The sequence below is a fragment of the Lytechinus pictus genome, chromosome 13 (assembly GCF_037042905.1).
Source record: "Lytechinus pictus isolate F3 Inbred chromosome 13, Lp3.0, whole genome shotgun sequence".
Classification (NCBI taxonomy): Eukaryota; Metazoa; Echinodermata; class Echinoidea; order Temnopleuroida; family Toxopneustidae; genus Lytechinus; species Lytechinus pictus.
The window spans coordinates 6814997-6829163 of NC_087257.1; the positions used below are offsets into that span (position 1 = coordinate 6814997).

The 14167-nt window shown below is 37.8% G+C and overlaps 1 protein-coding gene across 1 annotated transcript in view; it reads left to right on the top strand.

Moving 5' to 3' along the window:
* Window positions 1-14167, top strand: part of LOC129274950 (adhesion G protein-coupled receptor L4-like) — a 54379-nt gene that overhangs the window by 16100 nt on the left and 24112 nt on the right. The window contains exons 7-10 of the mRNA XM_054911702.2: window positions 3075-3209; window positions 7118-7420; window positions 8762-8995; window positions 12943-13185. Coding sequence (XP_054767677.2) covers window positions 3075-3209; window positions 7118-7420; window positions 8762-8995; window positions 12943-13185 — 915 coding nt within the window. The remainder of the gene's footprint in view (window positions 1-3074; window positions 3210-7117; window positions 7421-8761; window positions 8996-12942; window positions 13186-14167) is intronic.

A 14167-nucleotide genomic window follows, 5' to 3' on the forward strand; every position in this document is an offset into this window, starting at 1 on the left:
GGCAATATCTGTATTCTTCTTACATTTGTGCAAAATCATGTTTATGTGATCTTTCAATTTTGAGGGGAAAATGTTAAACAAGTGGAATGCCTCTGGCCGTCTCACCTGCATCACGCGATTCAATATAGCAGCAGTGCTGATTTTGAAAACTACTATAACTCGCACAAGATGTTCAGTGATACTTGGTACTCTTATTTCCACGTTTTATGAACTAGACCAATACACTTATAGAGATATGATGGCAATTCAACAAATACCCCCAACGTGGCCAAAGTTCTTTGACCTTACATGACATTTGACCTTGATCATGTGACCTGAAACTCGCACAGGATGTTCAGTGATACTTGATTAGTCTTATGTCCAAGTTTCAAGAGTCAGATCCATCAACTTTCAAAGTTATGATGATAATTCAACAGATACCCCTATTATGGCCAAAGTTCATTGACCTTTGACCTAGGTCATGTGACCTAAAATGTGCACAGGATGTTCAGTGATAGGCCTACATGAGTGATTGGGAAGTTGCAAAAACTGGTATGACAAGCTTGTGCATAATGAAGAGTAGGGACATGGAGTTAACACAGTATAGCTCCATGGTAGGGACTAAATTAACCTTTTACATGTATACAAGCATGTAAGTGGGAGTTATACTAGCAATGTGATTTGGATATTCTCAGTTGGCTGCAACATATTGCATTCTTTAATATAAGTAAAATGAATTAAAATATGAAAGAAAAAGAAAACAATGCAAGAAAACATAGTATACTAGGCAAAATTCTAATAATTTTTCAACCATCATAACAATCACAGGTTTGTCATGGTCATAACAAGACATCATAGATCAGAAGCAATTAAAACAAGAGTTTTGTTATTAAACGAAAACTTTCTTGCATTATACCACCCCGCCCCCGGCCGCCCCTGCCTTCTTTCGATGTCATCCTTTTCATTCCATCCCCCAACTTTCGAAGATTCCATGAAACCGTGCCCTATGGATGCAGTGCACGCGAACACTTGGCAGTGATTGGGCCTTTCATCCCCTTTCATACACATTTACCTGTGGGCTATTTTAGAAATTGCGTGAAAACAACTAAAAAAAGCCTACATGAAGATCCATAGTTTATTTGTTATATGTACAACAAAAACAACAAAACGTCAGCTACACCTCAATTCGTGATGCAACCAATTACCATTCCAAGTATGTATGTGCATACGTACGGTGATTTACAGCGACTGCACACGTCTATTCAGAGCGAGTGCCAATCAAACGAGTGCGACCTCGGAGGACAACTCAGCGAAGAGCGATAGCGCATTTCCATTCTTTTCGTGAATAGCGGGAAAGCGTTAGTGCGCCAGACTGACAGTGGGCCAGAAGTGATTGGAAGTGCGCCAAAATTATATTCCGAATTATATTTTTACTTTAACATGTTGATTGAGGGTAATTTTGGGCGTAGAATCGACTGAACATAATTTAAAGCCGATGTGACGTCACCTTGATACCAAATTTTGAATGGCTACTTAAAACCTATCTGTGAAAAGACAAATTACGCTAAACAACGTGTCGTATACAAACTTTGTGTTATGTGCTACTTTCAGATTGACCAGAGTGAATGTTGGTTTATGCTTCTCATATGCCTAAAAAGTGTGTATGAGATGCCGAAAATAATTTTATGGCATCAAAATGATCATTAATTATATTTATAAAAAACCTTTAAAATCTGAAAAATATTAACCGTGCTTTATCTAGCTGTGTTGACTTGTGTAAAAAGGGAAGAGTATATAACACCACGAATGTATCACTATAAGGAGGGTTTTTGGCTGAAATTATTCCACAAGTAAGTTATCTATCTGGAGTTGTGGGTATAGCCCTTATTTGCGTTAGCAACCTTTATTTTGTTTACATTATGCCCGGAATTCATGTCATTTTCATGGAATGGATGGGGAATCGTCCTCGCTGTGCAAAAGCGAACGGCAATGTACACCCATACGGTGCGCTATGACGACTGCGAGGTATAAAAACGACCGTTTTTGAACAGGTTTTTGGGGTGTTGTGTCAAGTAAAATCGGCTCTAATATGAAAACGGGCAAAAACGGGCAGCTAAATTTGGTATCGACTTAAAGCGTAGACATCGGGAAAAATGCTGCTTATAGAATTTAGACGGAAATCCACGGAAATCCAAAGTTGTTTAATGTAAATGCAAAAAACATGGATTTTCAGCCTATTTCGAGGAATAATCATCCTATAAACCTCCTGAAAGATGTCTATTATCTACTTTGAACACTTTCATACGAAAAAAGAATATATCAGGATTATGTGGGAGCCATTCCAGATTCCTACATGAAAAACCTCCTGTGAAATGGCCTGTTTTTCAACTAGGTTGTCATCCACGCGACATTTCGCAAAATGTCACATTTTACGATTTGAGGTAGGAAATTAATAACCTTTATGCAAATTTCTGAATGAAATATTTTGCTGAAATATTCTTCAAAGTGTTGTCTTTCAGCTGGGCATGACAAAAATTAAAAATCTAAAATTGCCCAAAATGACTTTTGGCGCACTTTTGTTTCGCCCCGGCCCACTGTGCGCCGTCGCCGCCGCCGCCGTCGGAAAAGCGGCGCCTATAGTGTCACTCTGCTATGCAGGTGAGACAAAAAACGAAGTTGTCTACTTGGCCACATGACCTTTCTTCCTTCATGCATAGTATTAGTTGTAGTTATTATCTTTTATATGACACTAATTCTGTAGCGTTTGAATGTTTATGTGAAAATCTAATTCCCTTTTTTCTGAAAAATGTGGCGGCCTTTTTGAAAAAAGGGCCTCCTCGCCGGTTAAGGTTCAGGGTAGAGCCTGTTTACCTCATATATTCGTGTCCAGCGTGAGAACAGGTCTTCTCCTAATGACACCTTGCTCAATTATAAACCGGACTCTTCAGAGAAACAGACATGATTTTAGGCTGGTTAATTTATTTTATATAATTATGTTCTAATCGATCTTTAAAAAAGTTCTTATGCCGGACTGTATGTATACTGTAAACATGTTAATTGAACTTTTATATACGTCATTTTTCGTATAAACGTAGACCATTCAATCAGCTGGAGTTCTGGTGAAGATTTCAGTTCTCCACAACAGTCTTCAGCATCTGTCACTACTCCGATAGCCCAGTCAGTTCCATCATCTATGGAATCTCGAAGTACTCATGCAAGCAATTTTTATGGTGAGTTCTAATAAAACGGAATACAATTTTAACACCCTTATATCTGGTGCCGTGGAACCGGGGGGGGGGGGGGGGGGGGGCATCACCTCAAAATTTTGTACAAACAAATCAACCATGTAAAAAAATCGTAAGAATGACCATTTAATCGTGATTTCTTATCATGTTCAACTCACTCAGCCACTCTCAATACGGTTCCGCGGTCCATTATTCTTTCTTTTCTTCTCATATTTCTAGTACACGTTTTACTTTCCAACTTACCACCCCTATTTTTTATTCCTTTGCCGGACCTACTGGGCATAGTGTAAACATGTTAAATATACATTTCTACGTCATTTTTCGTACATTTTTCGCAGTTTTTTGTTAGCCAAAAGAGGAGACTGTATGCAAGGATGAACCTTTTTTTTAGAATCTACTTGGCATGAAAGAGGTATAAAACCGACTAAATAATAGTGAATAATCAAAGGGTGTGCTCACTTCACATTTCCAAATTTAAACGGCAGCATCAATCATGATTGAAAAAGTGATTACAAAACGCAGATAAGTGTGTGTTACATGTGCCTTTTCCAGTCGTAAAAGTAAACGTTTTTTAAATCATGAGGAAAATTTAAACATCGAGATGCGTTTGTAAACGCGATCAGTTCACATTTTACGACATTCACCATTTTTTTTTTTGGGGGGGGGAATTGCAAAAAGATGATTGAAAAGTCAATTTAGGCATTACGTTGCTTGATATTAAACATCTGACAATCTTTCTTGCTATACTTATGTAATGTTGTCAAATTTTTATGTTGAACTTTAATGTAAACCATGCTGCTTTTTGTTCAATGTACAGTGACGATGTAAATGAGAACATACAAAAAAAACTAGTTTGCAGGCGCAGACCCTGAATTTTCGCTATTCGCAGAGTGCATTTAAATGCAGAGTCTAAAGTAGTTAGACTAGATTCACTTTATACTGTGGCTGGCTCTATACCACAGACTAAGAATCAGCTTTATATTTTCGATACTGAACAGCACACCGTTGATCGTGTTCAGTGTTTTGCAACGTAGTTTTTAATCATGATTCTTGTTGCCGTTTAAATTTGAAAATCGACACTGAACACACCCAAAGATCATGGCCCTGTGAAGTCTGTGGGGGTGCTGGGAGTAAAGACCACCATAATTTTTCTTGGGGTGCTGCGTGTATTATTCCCCAATGGCAGCACCCCCTGGAATTCTGGTACGTATGATAAATGACACAAATGTAATGAAAATGAACGACGTATTGTAGGAACCCCCTCCCCTTCCACTTCGAATATCGACAAGTTTCATCTCGCGCTTAGGAAGAAGAATAGGAAGATATTTATAATTTTTGTATAACAAAATGTTCTTAGAATATCCTGGTTCTTGAAATAATCCTTAAATTCACAATTTTTCGGATCATATATCATTTTTTTTCAGCTCACGATACGCGCTCCCTTTACTTATTTTAATTACACAAGATATGTATTTAGAATGCCCTATTCTAGTTCTAAACCTAAACATGCGCAATCATGTTAATTCCGGTACGGAGCTTGTTCTTTTTTTCTTATTTAAAACGTGCTTGGACTGTAAAGTTTCAGATCCGAATATAAAAATAAAATTTCAGGCGCCACTCTCACATCATTAATGTAAGAAGAAACCCAAATTACCCATCCTTTTCTAATTTACAAAACATGAGTAGAGTGTCTTGTTTTTAGGTCTGAGATCTCAATTTTATTTCTGCTCACGCTTCGCGCTAGCATCAATCAGATCCTGTTAAAATAGTGTTTAGAATGTCCCTCTTTTAAAGTACATGTATGAAAGCTAGTTTGTTTCCGCTCGCATCAATATACCTTTCCTGTTCTGCTCGCGCTTGACGCTCTAATCAAACATGTATGTCCCGTTTTAGGTCTGAAATCTTAAATTTTCATGGCTAGCCATGTATCCGGTAAATTTGTCATGCACGAGTAATTACTGGACGCATGGCAGATTTCCCGGTAATTATATGCATGGTTCCCATTCTGTAAATGTATCTAATCTGTTTGTTAGTTTATGTATAGCGACTGGTTTAAATGGAAGTACTTTAGAGGGAGGGTTGAGGTCTACACCAGCGGAAGATGGGGTACTGTGTGTGACGACTCATGGGAAGATACAGATGCTCCAGTTGTTTGTCTAAAAAAGATATTCAGAAATTCACGGGGCGTTTCATTAAAAGGACTTGTCAGACGTTTGTTACGATCTTATAACTCGCCGGTTAAGTTCGCGTAAAAGTGTTCTATTGCAAATATAATGTACGAGCGCACAGTGAATGGGGAGTTTATGCGAGAATATCGCTTCAATAAAATATTCACGCACAAACACTCTGTATGTTTCGTTTTTCCCAACTACCTACTTTTTTTATTTTGGGGTGGGGAGTTGTAGTCCGTTCTAGAAAAACCACATCTTTCTCATCACAAAATAAAAGAGATATAGAACATATACATGTAATAACCTGGTAAAAAACTGCAGCATATTTTTCATTTAAAGCAAATCATAGGCGATCGTGTACGTGTGCATGCAGTGGATCCTATGCGTGCATCCGGTGCGTTGGTGTACAAACAAATGGTACCAAACAACACAGAGGCAGTGCGCGCACACACTGGACACATTTTCAATAAGCTAGGGAGCGAGTTACACTATAGCAAGAGTTTACAGTTTAAGACCGTAACAGACGTTTTATCCGACAAGTCCAATTTTATCCGATAGTTACCATAGGAACAGTGCCTCTCAGCCAATCAACATCATGGAAAGATGTCAGATCTGACAACTTGTCGGATGAAAATATTGATGAAACGCTCCCCAGATATTCAAACTTTATAGCACGAAATAAAAGAGAAGATGACGTTTGTTTTCAAACAGTTTTTGTTTATAGATATTCAGAATGTGAAGGATGACTGTGCCGCCAAATCCCCTTGTTTATTAAAGGAGAATGAAACTCTTGGAGCAAGTTAGCTTTTGTGAAAGCAGAAAAATCAAAGAATAAGATCAACAAAACTTTGAGTAAAATAGGACTAGCAATAAAAGAGTTATGAGCATTTGAATGTCGAGATCACTAATGCTATGGAGATCCTCTCATTGGCAATGCGACCAAGATCTGTGATGTCACACACGTACAACTCTCCCATTTGGACACTGAAAATATACCCCAAAACATCTCTTTTTGCTCATTCTAATCATATGACAAACGATTCATCAATGATATAATGTTGTGAAACCTCTGTACTTGTCATCTCATAAAGAGAACACCTCACCTTGTGATAGACTCTATAAAAGTGAGAATATAAGTGAAATAAGTACTAAAGTATTGAGGGAGTTGTACGTGTGTGATATCACAGATCTTGGTCGCATTGCCGATGGGAGGATCTACATGGCACTAGTGATCTCAATATTCAAATGCTCATAACTTTCTTATTATTCATTCAATCTTCCTCAAACTTTCAACAATATGTTTCTTAGATTTTTCTCTTTGATATGGATTCAGATGGTTTCAAGGGTTTCATTCTCCTTTAATTATTTAATATATATTTCCTTTAGTGCGACTGGTGAACGAATTAAAATGAAGGGAGAGTTGAGGTCTACACCATCGGAAGATGGGGTACGGTCTGCGATGAATTGTGAAATACTGATGTTACGTGTTTGTTTGTTTGTTTTTGTCAAATCCTTGGATTTGGTCCGGGAATTGCACGAGGAAACGCTCTCTCCGGACTAGGTTCAGGTGATATCATCCTAGATGGTGTATCATGTACTGGAAGCGAAATTAATCTCCTCGATTTTTTTTTTCAGATAAGTGGAGGATAATTGTGCCGCTCGCACCAATATTACTTTAATTCCTTTTTTTATTATTAATTATTTCATGTCTTTGTCACTTAGTGCGACTGGTCAACGGAAGTACTCCAAACGAAGGGAGAGTCGAGGTCTTCGCAAACGGAAAATGGGGTACTGTATGTGACGACAGTTGGGATAATACTGATGCTACAGTTGTTTGTCAAAGTCTTGGATTGGGCCCTGGCACGGCATATGGATACGCTTACTTCGGACAAGGGTCAGGTGATATCCTCCTGGATGATGTATTGTGCACTGGAAATGAAACTAATCTCCTTGAATGTCCTAATCTTGGAATCGACGTTCATAACTGTGGACACGATGAAGATGCCGGGGTCGTCTGTTCAACAGGTAGTTACATTTTACCAGCTTTGAGGGTGATATAATTTGATCGGTTCAATGTGCTTCCCGATATTCTATTCTTAATACACAACAAATAACCTTTGGATATAGAGACTCATTTTTACGGCCAATTACTAATTGCATCAGTACTGACGGATTTTATTTTTCTTTTTTTATTGAGAGATCAAGGAGGTGCTCTTTATACCAACACTTGTTTCTAGTTATATCAATTAGGGCACGGATAACCAACTTTAATCAACTATTGTATTTTATACAAGAAATCTAAATTTAACCATCAAAGCGAGACTTTTTAAGCACTTTCTTGTAAACTTTAAACCGGACAGTATTCAACTAAACTCAATTATCATGAACCTACTTATCGATTGTGATTGTTAATGTTTGTAACATTTTTCGATATTAAGCTGTATCATGTATGACTCGTGATAGTATATATTCTTGATCATGATTCTTGCGTATATAATATCATACTGTAATTTGCATTACTTCAAAATACACAATTATACAAATAGCTAATCTTGTCACATGTTTTTCTTTCTTTTATCGATCCCTGTGAATTCATATTATGCCATATATAGTCTATGTTACAAGCTGGCCACTATAGACTTTTTGTTTTAAGTGCTTGATTATGAATTCACTTTTACATGCATGAAATGTATTTGCTAGTCCATATAGTGTGCTCATTACATTTGTTTACTGATATATTGTATAAGTTTTACTTGTGTTTGAAATTCCAACTATGTTTGAGGGAAGCCTTATATATATATATATATATATGTTTATACATATAATGGACCTTAATATGTATTTTCAGGGATCATGGTTTTTCGTGTTCATTTTACATTATTTCTCTGTAGGCCATGTGCTATGTTTGAACTGTTAGTATTCATAATACATAATTTTACATATGACTGGTTATTATCTATTAACTGGTTTGTTATCTATTTTTTGAGGGGCCCCACATTGTACAAGCATTGCTTTTTAGTGGGTCCCTGCATTTCCATCTTAATTTAATTTCTATTGAAAAATAGTATACATATTTAAAACCTACAATGTGTTGCCCAAATTGTCTAAGTGTTGTTTTTTCACAACATGTGTATTATTAATTTTATTTTTGCAACGGATACAAATATTTATGTTTGCATGTATATATGGTATAAAATTTGTTTTTGTTTGATGAAGTGATGTAAATAAATTTGAATTTGAATCCTTATGAATATCAGCATTTATAAACAGTGGTCTTGCCCCCTAATAACCCATGTGTCTGATCATAAGAATGAATGATGAGACCCCTAAAAACAACTCACACCCCGTCATGCTCTCCCCAACCAGGCGAAACCATCGACATCGACAACAAAATGCCCGCGACAGACAGCATCCTCACCGACGATGAGGACATGGTGGAAGGGAGCGGTTCCGGCGGCGGCGGTGAAGGTTCTCCAGACCAGGCGGTTGATCCGACGTGTGCTAATTGGCCATGTGAAAACGGGGGAACGTGTTACATGGTACAGGAAACCCCCATGTGCACCTGCACACTGGGATGGCAAGGGGGAATGTGCACGGAAGGTAAGTGTTATATTACTTCCATACTTAATATTAGTAATTTTCTATATGCATTTCTATCATACATGCCACATTAATTTGCATTGAAAAAATATCAGATTTTCTTTTCGATCTTTGAGATGATATGAAAAATCATTGCTTGGTGTGAATGAGTGGGAATTAACCGCAGACACAATACAATGCTTATAGTTGTTTTTCAATGTCCTATTTCTAATAATTTAATAAAATAAATTATTGCGACTATACAGATAATGTCAACTTGATCTAGAACTTGAACAAACCTACGTGATAAAAATGATAGCTCCATGATCGTACTTTTAATGCATCTTGAAGTACGGGCAGGTTTTGTCTCACCTGCATAGTAGAGTGAGTATATAGGCGCCGCTTTTCCGACGGCGGCAGTGGCGTCAACACCAAATCTTAACCGAAGGTTAAGTTTGTGAAATTACAGCATAACCTAGAAAGTATATGGACATAGTTCATGAAACTTGACCATAAAGTTTATCAACTATTGCCGAGTATCCTGCCTGAGTTTAAGGTCACATAACCAAGGTCAAAGGGCATTTAGGGTCAATGAACTAAGAACATGTTGGGGGAATCAACCACAAAATCTTAACCTAAGGTTAAGTTTTTGAAATGTCATCATAACTCAGAAAATATATGAACCTAGTTCATGAAACTTGGACATAAGGTTGATCAAGTATTACCAAACATCCTGCTTGAGTTTCGCGTCACATAATTAAGGTCAATGGTCATTTAGGTCAATTAACTCTGGTCAAATTGGGGATATTTGTTTAATAACTTTGAAAGTTTATTGGTCTAGTTCATAATTGGACATAAGAGTAAACAAGTATCACTGAACATCCTCTGCGAATTTCAGGTCACATTACAAACGTCAAAGTTCAATAAACTTTGACCATGTGGGGGGTATCTGTTGAATTACCATCATAACTTTGGAAGTTTATGGATCTGATTTATGAAACTTGGACATGAGAGTGATCAAGTATCTCTGAACATCCCGTCCGCGTTTCGGATCACATGACCAAAGTCAAAGGTCGTTTAAGGTCAATGAACTTTGGCCATTTTAGAGGTAATTATTAGATTGCTGTCATAACTTTCAAGTTTATAGGGGAGGGTCAATGCCGAATATGAAAAAAAAATCCGGTAAATAATGTTGACATTTGAATACTTCTTTCATGGACCATTTAAACATATATCTAGAGTACGAAGTATATGAAGCTCTATTATGCATCAAATTCAAGGTCCGGTCAAATTCTAACCATAGCCCTAAGGGTGTCAAAATGTTTTTAGGGTTGTTCGTTTTTTTTTTACTAATAAAGGGGAAAAATGTGTCTTGATATTTTAGCCCAGAAATAATATCACTTGGCTTATTAAATTGACTTGGCACGGGACTGGCATAACTTGATCCGGTTTCCTTGCATTCTGCCCTCCAATGACCAGGTTTGCCGCACGAGAAACGTGTCCCGGGTTTCTTTCCCGAAAATGGCGAGGCGTTGACAACGAAGGCAGATCCTGAAGAAGTGCTATTCTGCTGATTAGCCTCAAAATAGGGACGGTATGGGGAGAATCGGGACGCTCTCTTTTATCTGAAGAAGCTTTCCCGCCCTTTTCTTTCTTTGGGCCCTAGCTTCCGCTCTCATGATCCGCTTCTCGTCATCTGAATCGTCGGCCAAGTCGTTTCTCACGTACTCGTCTACCGTAGTTCATCCGCCTTCAGAACTGTCCGCAAGCTTGATTATCTTTTGCCTGTATACTCAATTAACTCCATACCTTCAGCTAGTTTTGATATTGCTTCTCCTTTGGCCCCGTCATGTTTTTCTCTCAGTAGGACATCAGCTTGCTTGATTTTCCTCAAAACCTTCGAATTTAGTTTGAATTGTTCCTCGTTACTCCTACGGCGGAACTTGAACTCGTCTATGCTTACTTCCTCTATTTTCGATATTTGTATGTCGCTGAGGTCACGCTGGTTTTCGTTTATCTTCTGTTGGAAACTGCCTAGCTTTGAGGATATTAGCTTATCAAGCTCGTTTAAGAGCCCAGCCTGGCTTTCTTTGATTTTTATTTCGACGAAATTCGCATCTGCGGACGGTTCCATAGGCAGTTTATAATCACTCGCGTCGCGTGCGGGTTCGTAATCACTCGCGTTTTGAATTTTTGGCGATTTTTTTTTTTATTTCGGTGCGATTTTTTTTTAACGGTGTCTTCAATGGGACCGACATGCAGGGAAAATAAAATGAAATTGAAATTCGAGTTTCGTTTTAAGCCGGCAATTAAGTGCCTTAAAATAAAATGTACTCGACTACTGTTTTAACATAACAAACAAGCAAATCAGCCATGTGGCTCAACTAACTTAGAATAGATCCGGACTTCTACTGTGTCTTATGCGAGGACTCCGAGTCGGAACTTGCCATATCTGCCACATCGATATTACATCGTATCATTCCCATATGCGGACATGCCTGCATGCAATGGCCCCAAGGCGGCCGGACCCGGCCGCGGTCTGACACGACGTGCATCGGTAAATAATGAAAAACAAATCATCATTATTTATAAATAATAAAAAACAAATAATCATTATTTATAAATAATAGAATGTCGCACTATTATTATTTACAAATAATGAAGTATTACTTGGAATTATATATAAATAATTAGAAATTTTATTTTATATAATATTAATTATTTACAAATAGAATGTAAATTATATATAAATAATAGTTATTATTTAATGAATAATGATTATGTAACAAATAATTGTTCTATATAATATTGGTACAATCGGCGCCTCATATGTAACGTGGGATCTAACTCAGCTCGACTCACGTTAGCTTGCTCCATGCTACCGATGCACGTCGTGTCCGACCGCGGCCGGATCCGGCCGCCTTGGGGCCATTGCATGCAGGCATGTCCGCATATGGGAATGATACGATGTAATATCGATGTGGCAGATATGGCAAGTTCCGACTCGGAGTCCTCGTATAAGACACAGTAGAAGTCCGGATCTATTCTAAGTTAGTTGAGCCACATGGCTGATTTGCTTGTTTGTTATGTTAAAACAGTAGTCGAGTACATCTTATTTAAGGCACTTGCCGGCTTAAAACGAAACTCGAATTTCAATTTCATTTTATTTTCCCAGCGTGTTTGTCCCATTGAAGACACCGTTAGAAAAAAAATCGCACCGAAATGAAAAAAATCGCCAAAAATAAAAAACGCGTGTGATTACCACCGCGACGCGAGTGATTACGAACGCGAGTGAATATAATAAGCCGTTCCATAATGTCGTGTCGTGACGAAGAGAACAAGCTAAAATGAAACGTTTACGAACATTAACGAAACAAACAACATTTACCTGGTATACAACCGTAACGCAAGTAAATAATAATTGCATTACATGTATGTCAATAAGCCAGTTCGTAGTTCCTTTCTGCGCATGATCAAAAGATTCTACGCATGATCAGAGGAAGGTCATTTGTACTAAAGTGACATGGAGGTTAAAAAATCTAATGATATAAGCACCAACTGTGATGTCTTGATTATTCATGTATTCTTTTGAATTGTGGTTTTCATTTACATCCACAAAAAACAACAATGCGTCCACGAACGACTGGTATTTCACACTTTGCCAAGTACATTGTTCAACATGCTATGATATGCATTCAAAGTAGGAATGCAGCAAATACCTTCATACGTGCTCATTGGTGTGCTATTCTAGTCACCTGGTCTATTCAATTTCTTCATCCTGCTATGTAAGGTAAGCTTACGTAATATCTTGCTTTGAAATCTGCCTATCATAATGAAAGATATGAAAGGTCATTTGACCAAAATTGTCCATAAGTAACTACGAACTGGTCTATACCAGAAATCTGGAGAGAACGGCTAAAAGAAAATAACCTCATAGCTCAAACCCCGCTATGCTCTCCCCCATCCAGGCGAAACCGTCGACATCGACAGCGAGATGCCCACGACGTACGGCATCCTCACCGACGACGAGGACATGGTGGAAGGGAGCGGTTCCGGCGACGGAGACTACGGCAGGGAAGGTCCTCCAGACCCGGCGGCTTATATGACGTGTTATAATTGGCCGTGTGAGAACGAGGGAACGTGTTACATGGTACGGGAATCCCCCATGTGCACCTGTAAACTGGGATGGCAAGGGGTGATGTGCACCGATGGTAAGTGTTACATTACTATCATGCATCAATAATTTCCAGAATTTTCTATATACATGTACATGTCTATCTTACTATAATTTCTACAAAAGTTGTATTTATATTTAGCTTGATATCATAATTTTCTATAAGTGGTACTTACACTTACCTTAGTTTTCTTTTATAATCTGTCCTTGGGCAAGGAATTTGAAGGGGATAATGGTCAGAATATTGTGTTTTATAAATTACATCACGTTTGCAGATGAGTGGTTCCAGATCATGCAGATATATGTCCAATTATTTTGAAAGCAATATCACAATATTGATATTTGATACGTTCCTCCACTGTTTGCCATTTGACATGTTTGAGTGTAGACAACTATTCGGGTTGGGGAGTAGGGTAGTCCTTATATTGTTCGGGCATACCTATTCTGCAGTTTTTGGATCGTAATTTTGTTGGTTTTCGCACGTTTTCTCAAGATGTACAACAATAATCAATGTAAGGTAAAATCATGGCAAAATATACATTCTTAAAAATCCTAGGCAGAAGGAATGGTTCGATTCTAACTGGGTGGTACTAGGTTTGGAAGACAGGTATTTTTTTCCTCATTTGTAATGTAACCTTTCTTGTACTTCTCTAAGTTATCTTTATTTTTATGTTTTGCTGCTCTTCTAAGCGCCTTGAACATCGCCTTATTTTGATCAAAATAGAAAAGACGCTATATAAATCATATGTATTTTCTTTATTATCATATTATTATTATTATTACATGTAGCAATACAAGGGGCTTTAGTACCTTGTTAGCTACCCAATATTTGTGATAACGCTGCGATGGGAGGAATATTATTTTCCATGTGATATAGATATTAAGCAAATAATCACTGTTTGTGAAGATGATAGACATACTATCACGTTCGAGGCGAATTTGATTGAGCTATCTTCCCGAAGCGAGCTGAGAAAAGATATATTTGACATGTCAAATGTCTGAGATTGGGTCTGCGATCC